Source organism: Pipistrellus kuhlii, unplaced genomic scaffold (assembly GCF_014108245.1).
Source record: "Pipistrellus kuhlii isolate mPipKuh1 unplaced genomic scaffold, mPipKuh1.p scaffold_m20_p_8, whole genome shotgun sequence".
Lineage (NCBI taxonomy): Eukaryota > Metazoa > Chordata > Mammalia > Chiroptera > Vespertilionidae > Pipistrellus > Pipistrellus kuhlii.
Window position 1 is genome coordinate 52,054,410 of NW_023425584.1, and position 15,437 is coordinate 52,069,846.

General features: G+C 38.0%; 1 protein-coding gene across 1 annotated transcript in view; it reads left to right on the forward strand.

Annotated features, from left to right (window-relative positions):
- MND1 (meiotic nuclear divisions 1) overlaps window positions 1–15,437 on the forward strand; it is a 42,746-nt gene that overhangs the window by 799 nt on the left and 26,510 nt on the right. Inside the window, exons 2-4 of the mRNA XM_036425411.1 lie at window positions 3,736–3,801; window positions 7,847–7,904; window positions 10,979–11,127. Of these exons, the coding sequence (XP_036281304.1) occupies window positions 3,736–3,801; window positions 7,847–7,904; window positions 10,979–11,127 (273 nt within the window). The remainder of the gene's footprint in view (window positions 1–3,735; window positions 3,802–7,846; window positions 7,905–10,978; window positions 11,128–15,437) is intronic.

Genomic DNA, 15,437 nt, shown 5'->3' on the forward strand with positions numbered 1-15,437 from the left:
GTCACCTTATCCTTGACCATGGATGAGTGGTCTTATGCATCGCCACGGGTTAGAGGACGTTTCCGAATGGCTGTCCATTTCCTAAGCAACCCAGGGGAATCCTCACTTCCGGTGAATTGTCTGAAAATAAGTTGTTTTCTTGCAAAGGGCACGCATCTCCCTGTGGGGCCGCGGACAGCTGGTGGGCGGGGAGCTGGCCGCTGTGTCGGGGACGCACCTGGGAGGGTCCAGATCCTCCCTCTGCGAGCTTAATGTCTTTGTGGTCAAGTCATTGTCATAAATCTTCAAAGCTTCATGCTGGCTTTTTTTTTTTTTTCTGCTTCTGTTGGCAGACAAATCAACCTTTAATTAAACAGCTCTAAGATTTTAATATCTTAATTTAGTGAAGTGGCTGTTATTCTTGCCCAGCTAGTGGTAGACAGGGATTTAGGTTGCACGCTGTTTATTTGAAGATTCTTGTCCAGATGTAATTATAGCCAATAACGGCCTCTTTGTGGTTCAACTACCGTCCCAGCCACCTGGGCGTGACAAGAAGCCAAATGGGACCACGCTCAAATCGGTTACCAGGGCTCCGTGGTGTCACATTTCTCTATGATGTTGTTGGCCCAATAGAACTGAAGACTGATAAGGATCACTAACTTTGTCCCTTTCCCTGATCTCTCTCCACTCATAAATCACCTAAAATTTAATGTTAACTCTTTTCAGCTGCTTACCACTAATGATGGAGACCCATGAAACAAATTAGGAAACTTTTTGTAAGCCCTACCCTTCCTATTTTTTTGTTAATGACTAAGAATTAAAGTTAGCATTCTTTTCATCAAAGATGCCTTTCCTTCTTTCTCCTGATGGCGAATTAAGAGCGGGCTTGCTGAGTAAACCGTTTAATTAAAGTCCAGACATATACTTGGGAAGTGGAGAAAGGCAGTGTATCCTGCCACTTCTGAGGGTGACAGCTATCTCCTTTGGATTTTGCAAAATTTTATTGTGATTGATCAACAGGGCTGGCTGACTTTAGGAATTCTGTGACCCTTAATTGGGGAAGGAGTCAAGTCAAGTTTTGAGTCCCCTTACTTAATAATTTGAAGACATCTCTTAATTTATAGTATTAGGAGATTTTCTTTATTCTTAAGTATTAGGTGGATGAGCTTTTAGATGCATGGTTCTGAAATTAAGGCCCGGCCTTTACGCCTGCTCTGTCTAATCTGGCGCTGAGCTCTGGGAAGGCAAAGGCAGTTCATGTTTGAAGATTTCCAGTCCGCGGAGACAAGTAAACATATCTTTTTCACTGTAGTAAGTGATGTGACGAAGTTGTATTCTGGGAACACGTGGAATGGCACTCAGCCCAACCTGTGAGCTCAGAGAAGTTCTCTTAGAAAATGCCTAACTGAAGCCTGGAGAGACTTTTTGGAGTTTCGAATAGGTGAGAGGAGAAGGTGTTTTAGGTAGAACAACATTTTTAAAGGCACTGGAATGGGAAAGCTCATTCTCTGTGCGGAGAATTACAAGTAGTTTCTGTATTACAGATCGGATTGCTAGCTCTCCAGATTTTCATGTAACATTTGAGGTGAGGAGTGGTACCTATGAGAGTAGTCGGATCAGGTGATAGAGGGTCTGTACATATCTGTCCAGGGTGTTGGGGACTTCTGGATGGTTGGGAGTCGCTAGCTAAAGGCTTTTGACAGTGCAGCATGTGGACTCGGAAAGTATCGATACAACAAAGTGTGCTTAGGGGGCTGCAGCTGTGTTCCAGGAGACAGGCAAGGAAAACCTGAATTGAGGTAGAGGTGGTAGGCATGGAGCAGACTGGAGATTTGTGAAATAGTTAAGCACTGAAATGGGCAGACATTGGTGATTGTGGGATAAGATGAAGAGACGAGGATAACTGCCAGGCTGCTGCTCTGGCCTGGGTAGCTTGGTGGTATGTTATTGAGCTCAAGATCTACAACAGCAGGTTTGGCGAGTAGCAGTGGGAGAGGAGTTCAGTTCAGACCTCCTGAGTTTGAAGGCTGTCCAGCAGGCAGGTAGATACAGGAGATCGAAGCTCAGGAACACACTCAAGGACTCATCTGTAAAGATTTGAGGACCCGGTGTGTTAGTTAAAACCGTGAAAGCAGATGAGATCAAGAAAAGGTGTGAGGAGAAGAGGGCATTGATTGAGAACCCCGAGGAACTGCCGTGTTTGAGAGTAGACAGAGGAAAAGGAAAAACATAAACTTTAAGGGTACTTATTTTACCATATGGCTCATCAAGGAAGGCAGGATTATTTTATTGCTGTGAAGATGAGTGGTGGATTCTAGGGCCTGCAACAGAGTAAAGACTCATGCTCTGGTGTATGTTCAGAATGGCAATTCCAAATCCTCCCCAGGTGTCATGGGCTCTCGTTTTCTGATGGAGTTTCCAGTTTGATATGGCCGATCTTTAATTGTTGTTTTTGTGTGGTATGACGTGTTTTAAACTTATTCTTTATGTGCAGTGTTTGAGAAAGATGCAGATGTTTAAGAAACATGAGTGCAGAGTCCTCTATTAGAACACTAAGATGATGGTTCTCGTTCTCCTTTGTTATTTTCTGTGAATCTTTGAGTTGAGAAAATTTGGCTTTTCTTTAAATTTTAATTTATTGTTTTTTTACAGAGAGGAAGAGAGAGGGATAGAGAGTGAGAAACATCGATGAGAGAGAATCATTGATCAGCTGCCTCTTGCACACCTCCTACTGGGGATGTGCCCGCAACCAAGTTACATGCCTTTGACCGGAATCCAACCCGGGACTCTTTGGTCCGCAGGCTGACGCTCTATCCACTGAGCCAAACTGGTTTTGACTTCTTCCCCCCACCCCCCTTTATTTTGGACTGGCTATCCAATAGATAGTAAAATTTATTATTAACATGCATTTTAGTTACATATTATCTAATTTCAGATTGGCTAAAAGGATGAAAATAACCTGACATGGGCTCCATTTTCTACTTGGATAGGTTTTTCTCCATCCAGTCCACCCTCCAAGGGCTACTACAACTTCCTACTAAAATGTAATTCTCACCTGTCACTCCCTGCTTTAGAAATTGTGCTGTAGCTGCTCATTGCCCAGAATAAAGTCTGCCCACTTTGGCTGGACATTCAGCCTTCCATCACCTGGCCCCCAGACTACCTTTCTCACTCTCCCTGCCGCTCCCTGCACATGCTCCATACAGTTATCATCCAGAGCCTTTCTGGAACAGACCATGCACTTCTATTACATTGTCCCTGGACACCTTTCTCACCGTTTCTCAACTCACCAAAATCCTACTCATCTCTGACTTTCCTAGTGAACACTCCCTCCCTCCCTGAGTGGAATTAACTCATTCTGACCTGGGTAGCAATTCAGTCTGTTCTGGGTAACAATCTGTGCATGTTCATAAATTACAAATAGTTATATCTATGTATTTTCTTTGATAGATTGTAAGTCTTTCTAAGATAAATGCAGTACTTGCCACTGGGTCATTTGATAAATAATGGGTTTATACAGAAAGCCAGGCTCTGTCTCCGTCACAGTTTTAACTGTCCTGGCAGCACCTACCACAAGGCTTGACTATAATCCTAGAATAGTTCAAATCAGTCTTGAGGCCTGGCTGTGACTGTTATTAAGCTTGTTGGTACCAGGCAAAATCATCATAAAACTTCTGGTAATGTTTCAGACCAAGTTGTTTTAAAATGCAGTGTTTTAAAAAATTCAGTGTCTACTTTTTAAATTTTGTGCTTTAGTCGAAGAAAAAAGGACTGAGCGTAGAGGAAAAAAGATCCCGCATGATGGAAATTTTTTTTGAGACGGTAAGTCATTTTCCTTAAGATTTTTTTGTATTTTGCATAATTATATTCTTACATATATGTCATCCAGTGTTAACTGTTCTTTTTTTTTTTATTTAATCCTCATCCAAGGATATACTTTTTCATGTATTTTAGAGAGAGGAATGGAGAGAGAAACATCGATTTGAGAGAAAAACATTGATAGTTTGCCTCTAGCATGCACCCTGACTAGGACTCCAACTGGACATGTGCCCTGACCGGGAATCAAACCTGCCACCTTTTGTCTACAGGCCTACACTCCAACCAGTTGAGCCAGACCAGCTAGAGGTTAACTGTACCTTTTTAATTAGAGATGAATACTCACCAACTTCCTGAAGGATGAATAAAATTCTGCAAATATTTGTGGTGTTTGTGAGCTATGGGATATGGAATAATGCTAATTAGACTGGATGTCCTTCCAGACTAATCTGGGGCTGCCCAAGTGTTCACAGAGTCTCTTCTATCCAGACTATCCTACACGCTGGACCAAGAATTATATTTCTGAAGCATACATTTGTCCTCTTTCTGCCTGAAACTAATAATAAGATTAGCTCATATCCAGTGAGACCCCCAGCTGGCCAGGGTGAGGTGCCAGATGGCCGGGGTGAGGGGATGTGGGCGGTTGGCCAGCCAGCCCCATCCCCTGGTCGAACTCCCAGTCAAGGGGACAATTTGCATATTAGCCTTTTATTATATAGGATTATATACTGGACATAATTGAGTAAGCCGCACTATGAGATGGCTAGCTACAACATCACTAGGCGATAGGAATTTTTCAGCTCTGTTATAATCATACAAGAGGCCCGATGCACAAATTCTTCCAATAGTAGGCCTTCCTTCCCCCCGCTGCTGGCCCTGGCTTCCCTCTGGCACCCAGGGCCTGGAGTTCTCTCCAGTTTCTGGCAGGGACTTGGGCAGCCCTGGATTTGTCTGGAAGGACATCCAGTCTAATTAGCATATTATGCTTTTATTATTATAGATGGCATATTGACCGAAAGGTCATTATGAAGTGCATAACTGTAATTGTATTAAATTGACTGATTTCAGTTCATATATTCCCATATACAGGGTGTCCCCCCAAAATGTATACACACTTTGAATGATTATAAAGTCAGTATTTATTACCATACAGTTCGTTTTCAAAATTTAAAGGAATCTATAGAAATGAATAATCTTTTTTTGTCAATGCTTGTTTTTAAATTGATGACTATTCTGGTCCAGGCATTGCTGATAATATGAAGCAGTGAGATCGCAAACATCAGGAATCATTTTGGCTCTAGCTGATTTGGCTCAGTGGATAGAGCATCAGCCTACAGATTGAAGGGTCTCAGGTTCGATTCCAGTCAAGGGCACATGAAAGGTTGCAGTCTCGATCCCCAGTAAGGAGCATGCAGGAGGCAGCTGATCAATGATTCTTTTTCATCAATGACGTTTTTTTCTCTCCCTCTTCATTCCTCTCTGAAATAAAAAAAATAAGAATTTCATTGTTCTTTGTTTTTTAATATATTTTATTGATTTTTTACAGAGAAGAAGGGAGAGAGAGAGAGAGAGAGAGAGCTATTATAGAAACGTCGATGAGAGAGAAACATCGACCAGCTGCCTCTTGCACACCCCCTACCAGGGATGTGCCCACAACCAATGTACATGCCCCACCGGAATCAAACCTGGGACCTTTCAATCCGCAGACCGACACTCCACCACTGAGCCAAACCAGTTTCAGCTCGTTTGTTATTTTTGCAGCCTTGGTTTGTGTTGCCAGTTTTGTGTCATAAACTTTATTTTTTTATGTATCCTGATTTAAAAAAAAAAGTCTAGTGGCACTTTAGGATAAATTTTCTTTGTTCAAAGCTTTGTCTGGCTTCACCCATTATTTTAAACCAGTTAAACCTGAAAAGGGGTGAAAATTAAGTAAGTTATCAGCTGTTAAAGTGTATATACATTTTTGGGGGACATGTTATATAGTCATTTATATGAATACATAGATGTATATATTTGAAGTTGCTAATGTACTACAAAAATAATTCTTTGGCCCTAGCCGGTTTGGCTCTGTGGATAGAGCATCGGCCTGTGGACTGAAAGGTCCCAGGTTCGATTCCGGTCAAGGGCATGTACCTTGGTTGCAGGCACATCCCCAGTGGGGGGTGTGCAGGTGGCAGCTGATCGATGCTTCTCTCTCATCCATGTTTCTAACTCTCTATCCCTCTACCTTCTCAATAAAAAAAATCAATAAAATGTATTTTTTTAAAAAGAATTCTTTGCCTGTTCATCCTTAATAAACATGTTAACGGTATAGCTCAATGATAGAGAACTTGCACCTGAAAAAGTCTGTTTCACCTAATAACTTTGTGACTTTAAGGAAGTTATTTAACCTAAGTCTCAGTTTTCTCGTCTAATTAAGGAGGATGATAATAACTGTACCCAGCTCACAGTGTTGGTATAAGAATTAAATGAAGTAATCTACAATATATAAAACACTATAATGCCCAGGTCATAAGTGCTAATTAAAAGTTACCTAGTGGTAGTTTCACACATGTATATATTTTTAAGGCCTAGAACCATTGTGTTCATCTGTCCTTCAACGTCTCTGTTTAATGCTGGGGAAAACTAGTATATGCTTGAGGCCATTTTCTCTGTCCACTGAAGTGACCACATTTTAGTTCTGAAGCTAGTTCTTTGCAAGCTCGTTTGTTTGCAAAGCAATCCCACTGGGGCAGCCAGTATGCCTGGGGCTCTTCCTGGATGACCACGTGTCATATAGGCAGATGTCTCAGTGAGTTCATGTCCTTTATCCAGGGAATCTGAAATATTTGCAAATAGATTTGATTGATTTTTTAAAATGCATTAGACACCTAAAGTCAGTAATTTATTGCAAGTTCTCTGAGACCTCACAGTATTATCTTTTAACAGTGTGTTTCTAGATATGCAAAAATTGATTTCACACCCTAAGATCAATGACTTCTCAGTTTCCTTAATTTAGTAAATCTTTAAGTGTAGTGAGATGAAGTTACTCTTTCCAACATTTTATTATGAAAGAATTTTACAGTGATACCTATGTATCCCACTTCTAAATTCTACCATTAACGTTTTACTCTACTTGCTTTATCACTTATATATTCTTCTGTCCACTCCTTTATCCATTCATCAGTTTGTCTTTGGTGGGAGGATATATACCCTGGTACCAGTCTTTTGTCAGGTATATGTTTTGTGAATATTGTCTTCTAATCAGTATTTGTGTTTTCAATTTCTTCATAGAACCTTGGATAAGCAGAAGTTTTAAATTTTTAGGAAGTCTGATTTTCATCATATTGAAGTTGCCTTTTCAAGTTCATTTTAAAATAAGTAGATTCCAGATTTCAAAACAATTACCACAATAATTACTGTCTAATTGCTGAGTATGTCCATTTAAAATATTTTATTTTGGTTATCCAAGTTTTTTTCATCACTTTAACCAAGGCTTATTACAAAAAGAAAAGAGTAACTGTAAGATTAAATATTCTACATATATAGGTTCCCATAATGTTTTAATTTGGTGGACAAGCAACATGTATTAAAAATGATTGATAGGCAGCCATGAATATATAATTTTCCTATGTAAGTGTAGCTCTTCCATGAAACTAAATATAAACAATTCTTGATAGTTGTCTGTTTTGTTTTTAATTGGAACTGCTAAATCTGTAATGTATGATATATGCTAAGCAAAATACTGTTTGTGTTTTCTTAAAACCAGTGTCGGAGAAGCTAGATTATCTCATGTTAACAAATTATTCATTGTAACTAGTTCTTCAGTTACTTTAAGATTTGCATGTCCATAAAAACCTGTCCATTTTAACTTCTAAGGTATTAAACAAGATAATGGTAGTTTCTTCTGGCTCCAAAAATGCTTGATTCTATTGCATTGTTCATTTCCAGGTATAGTTTTTTTTAGTACTTTGTTTTGTGTATGAGCAGAATTATGGTAAATATAAGTATATAGTAGAAAAAAAATACAGGTTTTTCATTTCTTTTTAATATATATATTTTTTTAAAACAGAAAGATGTATTTCAATTAAAAGACATGGAGAAGATTGCTCCCAAAGAGAAAGGCATTAGTAAGTATCAAAGATGTGCCAAAATATGTAGGGAAATATTGGTCCTCTTTTCTGCTTCAGTCTTTCACTTTATGGAAACACATTTCTAGGGATGAATGTTTGTAAATGTATAATGTGTAATGTATAGTGAAACAGATCCACCATTATGGTGTTATACAGAGGATTTTCACTGCCCTAAAATTCCTCTGTGCTCTGCCCCCCTCAGAAAGTCTTTACATGAGGTCTTTGGGCCATGGCCATGATTTCTGTGTTTGGAGTACTATCTGCTCTAGGAAAATTGAAATGGAGTATGCATGTATGCCCATGTACACACATATATACATACATGCAAATATACACATTTATCTACTTATGGGCATAATTTACTTCAAAAGAAATAAAAACTGTTCATGCATGTTCTAATATTTGTTAAATGTTACTTTTTGTCCTTACCTGGTGTATTTATTCATTTTCTGTAGCAGCAAATTACCACAAACTTGGTAGCTTAACACAGTAGAAATTTATTCTCTTAGTTCTGGAGACCAGAAGTAAAAAATCAAGGTGTCAACAGAGTTGGCTACTTTTGGAAGCTCAGAAGGAGAATCCATTTCTCTCCTACCTTCTGGTAGCTGCCCGCAGTGCTTGACTTACAGACACATCATTCTAACCTCTGCCTCTGTCTTCACATGTCCTTCCCCTTTGTTATCTCCCCTTCTGTCTCTTACAAGGACACATGCCATTGAATTTGTGACCCAGCCAAAATCCAGGATGATTTCACCTGCAGATCCTTAATTATACTGTACAGATGCTTTTTCAAATATGGTAAATATGGTCACATTCACAGGTTCTGGGGATTATCTTTTGAATGTTCACTGTTAAACTCATTACATAGGATACATATTTTTTTACTTTTTATTTTTGAATATACTTTTATTGATTTCAGAGCGGAAGGAAGAGGGGGGGAGATAGAAACAGCAATGATGAGAGAGAATCATTGATCAGCTGCCTCCTGCATGCCCCACAACCGGGCATATGCCTGACCAATGTTCAACCACTGAGCCACCCTGGCTGCACTGGATACATATATTTTTAAAAACCTTTCTGATTACATAAACTACATGCTTATTTTAACAGATTTGGAAATTGTAAAGAATATACTAAAAATAAAAGTTCATGAGACCATTACTGTTAACATTTTGGTGTATTTTGATGTCTTATTTTTAGGTTCTATTTGTCTTTGTATGTATGTGTCCATTTCTCTGAGAAAGAACTATGCTGCATATACAGTTTTGTGTTCATGACTTTTTTCATATAACATCATTCACATTTACCTATGTCATGTGCTTTTAAGAAAATGATGTACAACACCTGCGTCTCTTAATGTTTAATTCTATGACTACTTAGCATGCCATGATTTGCTTAGCCTGTTTTCCGTTGTTGAACATCTACGTTGTTCCCAAATTTTGCTGCTAAACTTAATGTGCTATTAACATGCTGTCCATAAATTTTTTTCAAAAGACTTTTTTTAGAGTAGTTTTAGGTTCACACAGAGATTTCTCATTTACTTCCTGTCTCCCACTCCCAACATGCATAGCTTCTATTAACAACATCACTCAACAGTGGTACATTTATTACAATTGATGAACCTGCATCGACACATCATAATCACCCAAAATTCATCGTTTACATTAGGGTTCATGCTCGGTGTTGTACATTCTATAGGTTTGGACAAATGTATAGTGACACAGATATATCATTATGGTATTATACAGAGGACTTTCACTGCCCTAAAAATCCTCTGTGCTCTGCCCATTTACTCCTTCCTCTCCCCTTCATAAATTTTTCCCATATCTCATATTACTTCATAAGGAAATAGAATAGAAAGTGGAGACTTGTGTAGTCTTAGGCTTTTTATGTGTATTCTCAAATTACCTCAGGAAAGGCTATATCAAATTAAACTCATTTATTTCTCAGAACTGTGTTTTCACTTTAGAAGTTTTTGACATTTCACTTCAGTTTGTATTTCTTTACACGGGAGATTGAATGTGACACATATTTGGTATCAATTTTATTTATATATTAAATCTTTAATTTTTAAATAGATTTTATTGTATTTGGTGATGCGCTCTAGGAAAAATTAAAATGGACATCAAAATATGGGTAATTTTTTGGTATAGTTTTATTTAATAGAAAATAAGAATTGTTTATGAATTTTCAAGTTTTTGTGAAATATGGCTTTGTATTTTTTTACATGCTATTTTTAAAAATGTTTTTCTGATTTTTAAACTTGTTTGTTTTATTATTTATTTTTCATAATTTTATTTTCGTTTTCTTGGCAGAAATGGCAATATGTATATATTGTTGGAAAAAGAAAAATGAGTAAAAAGAAAGAAAGAAAAATTGCCTCCTAACATGTTATTCAAAATAACCACTGTCACATTAACATATACTGTCATTTAAACTTATTTTTGACTTATGTTCTATATTAAGTATTTTGAATATATATATATATATATATATATATATACCATGCCATTTAATATTTTATAACATAACTTTAATGATTGTATATATTCCATTACAATAAAATACTTTTAAAAGTCCCGTTATTGGACTGGTTCCCAACTTTTTACTATTGAAAACTACTTTGACAGGCATCCTTATGCATATCCATCATTATTTTCTTTGGCTGAATTTATAAAAGTGGAATTTCTACACAAAAGGCGTGCATAAACCTAAACATTTAGGTGCATGCTGCTGTGTTTTCCACCCATGTTGAGAGTATATATTTTCCTGAACTCTTTTTTTTTTTAGTATTTTTGATAGTCAAAATATTAAATCTCATTGCTTTATTTTACTTCTTTAATTATTAATGTGATTCAACGTTGTCTTATTTATTGACCATGTATATTTTATAGATGCTCACTGATATACTTTTGCTTTTCTGTTGCAGTACGGGGCTTTTTTGTTACTATTTTTGAAAGCTCCTTATTTATTAAATTATTAACTCTTGACCTGTTATATTTGTTGCATTTCCCCACCTATTGGCCTTTTAATTTTATTTATGATATATCTTTAAAAATTATATCTTTTAGCTGCTATGTCGGTGAAAGACGTTCTTCAAAGCTTAGTTGATGATGGTATGGTTGACTGTGAGAGGATCGGAACCTCTAATTATTATTGGGCTTTTCCCAGTAAAGCCCTTCATGCGAGGAAACGAAAGTTGGAGGCTCTGGAGTCCCAGGTAAGCCACCGCAGTGAAGAAGTATACATTAGCTTTGTAAAAAATAAATTTGTTTTACTCGGTCTTTTCAGTTAGTGGCTTCTGCTAAATTTTTCACATATCCCAAAGATAATCAACGTCTCTTTCTCCCATCAGAATCTTAGACTGTTTTAACGTTCATCTTCCCACATACCATAACATTGTTATCTAATATTTTAGATCTTTATAGATTTACAGAAAAACTGATGGGGAGGTACAGAGGGTTCTCTAATACCCAACCCCTTCTCCCTACCAAATACACATCTTGTATTAGTTTTTGTTTAGAAATTTGCTTTCCTCTCTCTTAGGAATTGCTGTGTCATGTGATAACACTAGAGGCCGAGTGCACGAAATTTGTGCACAGGTAGGGTCCCTCCGCCTGGCCAGTGATCAGGGCGGATCAGATTCCCCGCCTCTTCCTTCCCTCTCTCCCTCAGTGCCCCACTGCCACCCCATGGTGGTCAGTACATGTCATAGTGAGCAATAGAACTCCCAGTCTCCAAGTCAAACTCCTGAGGGGACAGTTTGCATTTAGCCTTTTATTATATAGGATTATGCTTAACTGAAAAACTTCAGACTATTTTCTAAGGAGTTGCACTATTTGACATTCCTACCAATTTTATCACTTTCTCACCAAAACTTGTCACTACCTGGCTTTTTGACTCTAGCCATTTCAGTGGTATCTCATTATTGTTTTGATTTCCATTGCCCTGATGACTAAGGATGTTGAACATCTTTTCATGTGTCTCTTGACCATTTGTATATCTTTCTTAGAGATCTATCAGTTCAGATCCTTTGCCCATGTTTTATCTCTTAAACATGACACCACATTTTCTTTCTGTGAGGAAATGACATGCATATTCATCACTCAGCAGTTTTTTTATTTTTTTATAATATATTTTCATTGATTTCAGAGAGGAAGGGACAGGGAGAGATAGAAACATCAGTAATGAAAGAGAATCATTGATTGACTGCCTCCTGCACGCCCCCTACTGGGGATCGAGACTGCAACCTGGGCATGTACCTTTGACCTGAATCAAACCTGGGACCATTCATTCTGCAGGCCGAAGCTCTATCCACTGAGCCAAACTGGCTAGGGCCATCACTCAGCACTTTTTAAAGAAGTTTTGCAATTAAAAACTTTATTGAGGAATAATTGGCATGTAAGAACTGCTTATATTTCTTATATTTAAAGTTTATAAATTGATGTTTGACACATGTATACTTTCATGAAAGCATCACCACAGTCAAGATAATGACTTCCCATCATACCAAAAAGTTTTTTCATTCCTCTTTTCAGTATTTCTCTCCTGCTCACTGTTCCCTTGCCCCGTCTCTAGACAAGTACTGATTTGCTCTCTGTCACTATGCATTAGTTTATATTTCCTAGGATTTTCTATGAATGGAATAATACAGTATGTACACTGTTTTCTGGCTTCTTTTACTCAGCATAATTATTTTAAGATATATCCATGTTGCTGTATGTATTAATCATTTGCTTTTTATTGCTAAGTGGCATTCTATTGTATGGATGTACAATGGTTTGTTTACCTGTTGATGGACATTTGGGTATTTGTTTGGATTATTAAAAATAAAGCTGCTATGAATATTTATATATAAGTCTTTGTATGAATATTTGTTTTCATTTTTAATGGGTAAATCTCAGAATGGAATAGATAGATCATAGGATAGGTGTGGTTTAACTTTTAAGGGATTGCCAAACTGTTTTCCATAGTGTTGTGCTACTTTATATTCCCACTAGCTGTGTATAAGAGTTCTAGTACTTCCAAATCCTGATTAATATTTGGTATGATACCTATTGTAAGTGCATAGTGATAGCTTGTGGTTTTAATTTCCATTTCCATAGTGAGTAATAAACTGAGCATTATGAATGGATACATGTATTATCCATATATCTTCATTGATGAAGTGTCTTTAACAGATCTTTTTGCCTTTTAAAAAAATCAGGTTGTGGCCTAGCCGGTTTGGCTCAGTGGATAAAGCGTCAGCCTGCAGACTGAAGGCTCCTGGGTTCAGGGTTCCGGTCTAGGGTTTATGTTCAGGTTGCAGCTTTATCCTCAGTGGGGCGTGTGCGGAAGGCAGCCGATCAATGATTCTCTCTCTTCCTCTCTGAAATCAATAAAAATATATTTTAAAGAAATAAGGTTGTTTATTTCTATTATTGAGTTTAAACAGTTCTCTATACTTTCTGGATATAAATCCTATATCAGATAAATGCTTTTCAAATGTTTTTCTCCTAGTCTATAGTTCATCTTTTTATTCTCCTAACTGTTTTGAGGAGCAAAAGTGTTTCATTTTGATGAAGTCTGTGTTATCAATTTGTTTCTTTATGGTTGGTGTTTCTGGTGTTATATATTACTTTCCTCCAGGCAGTTCATGGCTGCAGCTGGGTATATCAGGTGCTGACTAAGCATTTCTTGGTTAACTTTACAAGCCAAAGAAACTTTTTGACTTAAAGCAAAAAGGCCAAATCAGCACTTATCATATTTTTGCCTTTGGGTTTAGCATAATCTCTACTTAGCACGTGGAGGAACTTGGCAAATCCTATATAATAAAAGCCTAATATGCAAATCAATGGAATGGTGGAACACTGGCTGAACAATTGATCGCTATGATGCATACTGATCACAAGGGGGCAGATGCTCAATGCAGGAGCTGTCCCAGGCCAGCCAAGGCAGGTGCCAGTGGTTGCCTGCAGAGAGAGGCGAACAGTGGTGGTGGCGGGGAGGATCGGGGGGCGGCAAGAGGGCAGTGCCAGGCCAGCCAAGACGGGTGCCAGCACTGCCCCCCGTCCCCCAATTGCCCCACTGGTCACCTCATAGATCAACCCAGATCACCAGCCAGGCCTAGGGAACCTACCCCTGCACAAATTTCATGCACTGGACCTCTAGTCTCTCTATATATAAAAGGCTAAGTGACCGGCCTTACTCCATCTGACCATCTGACAGGTACATAGTAACACACACTGGCAATTTAAAAACAAAGTGACTCGCACATGAGCGATACATATAACAATATCCTGTTTCTCAACTATGATTCTATAACTCACATATTTTAGAGAAGTGACTTGGCTTAATGGAAAGATAGGAATCAGACTGAATTTAAGTCACATTTCACTTCTTGTTAACTAGGATCTTGGAAATTTTCTTAACCTCTTTAAAGCCTCAGTTTCCCAATTTGTAAAAGAGACACTATACTTATTTCAAAAGGTTGTGGTATAGATAAAGTGGTGTGTATAAAGTGCATGGTGGAAGTAGGCACTTAGTATGTGATGGTCACAGATTCAGCTAGATTAGTTCCCATCCAGGAGTGTATATTCCAGGTTTACTTGTTCAATCAGAACAAATATTTGAGGGTCTACTATGTACAAAACATTTTACCAGATACCAGAAAAATTAGAATTCAAAATCCATGTTTCATAAGAAAAAATTTTTAGCTTGTGCTGAAGCTAATATAATTATACACATGAAAGAGGAAAGTGAAGAGTGAAAAGTGTTACTATATAGTTAATGTAGAGATTAGAAATGCTGTAAGAGATGGTGGGATTTATATAAAGATAGAAGGCACTGACTTAACATTGAATTGAACCACATTCCAAATTCAAGGTTGCACTGAAGGATCAGTGTATTCAAGACATTGCTAAAGTAAAATGTGAACTTCCTTTGAATTTCTTGTTAATTTCTTCCAGATTAGAGAGAGAGAACTCTTAAATTCCCCTGCCCCTCATCATTCTCTTATGCTTTGGTCTGTCAGTGATTGTACAGGAATGTATTCGTCTCTTGAGAGTAGACATTTTTGTAGTAGATCTGAAATTAAATCAGGAAACATTTTTTTCTCCCTTCCCATTAGGTTTTATGTGTTGATCATGCTTAAACATATATTATTATAATATATGTTTCTCTTTAACATATTCTGAGCTAGCAAACAAGCCATCAGCTGTGTGTGGGTTGTATTAACTACTTCTACTGATATTTACTCGGTGCCTGTTCTGTGCCTGCATTATGCCAAGTTCTGTGGGCAATCCTCCTATATAATAAAGAGGAAATATACAAATTGACTGTCATGCCCTTGCACAAGATGTCCACCCCCATGTGGTCACAAAATGGCTGGCAGGGGAGGGCAGTTGGGGGCAACCAGGCCTGTAGGGGAGGGCAGTTAGGGCAGGCCAGGTTGGCAGGGGAGGGCAGTTAGGAGCAACCAAGCTGGCAGGGGAGGACAATTGGGGGTGACCAGGCCTCTGCCTGCCAGCCTGATCACCCCTAACTGCCCTC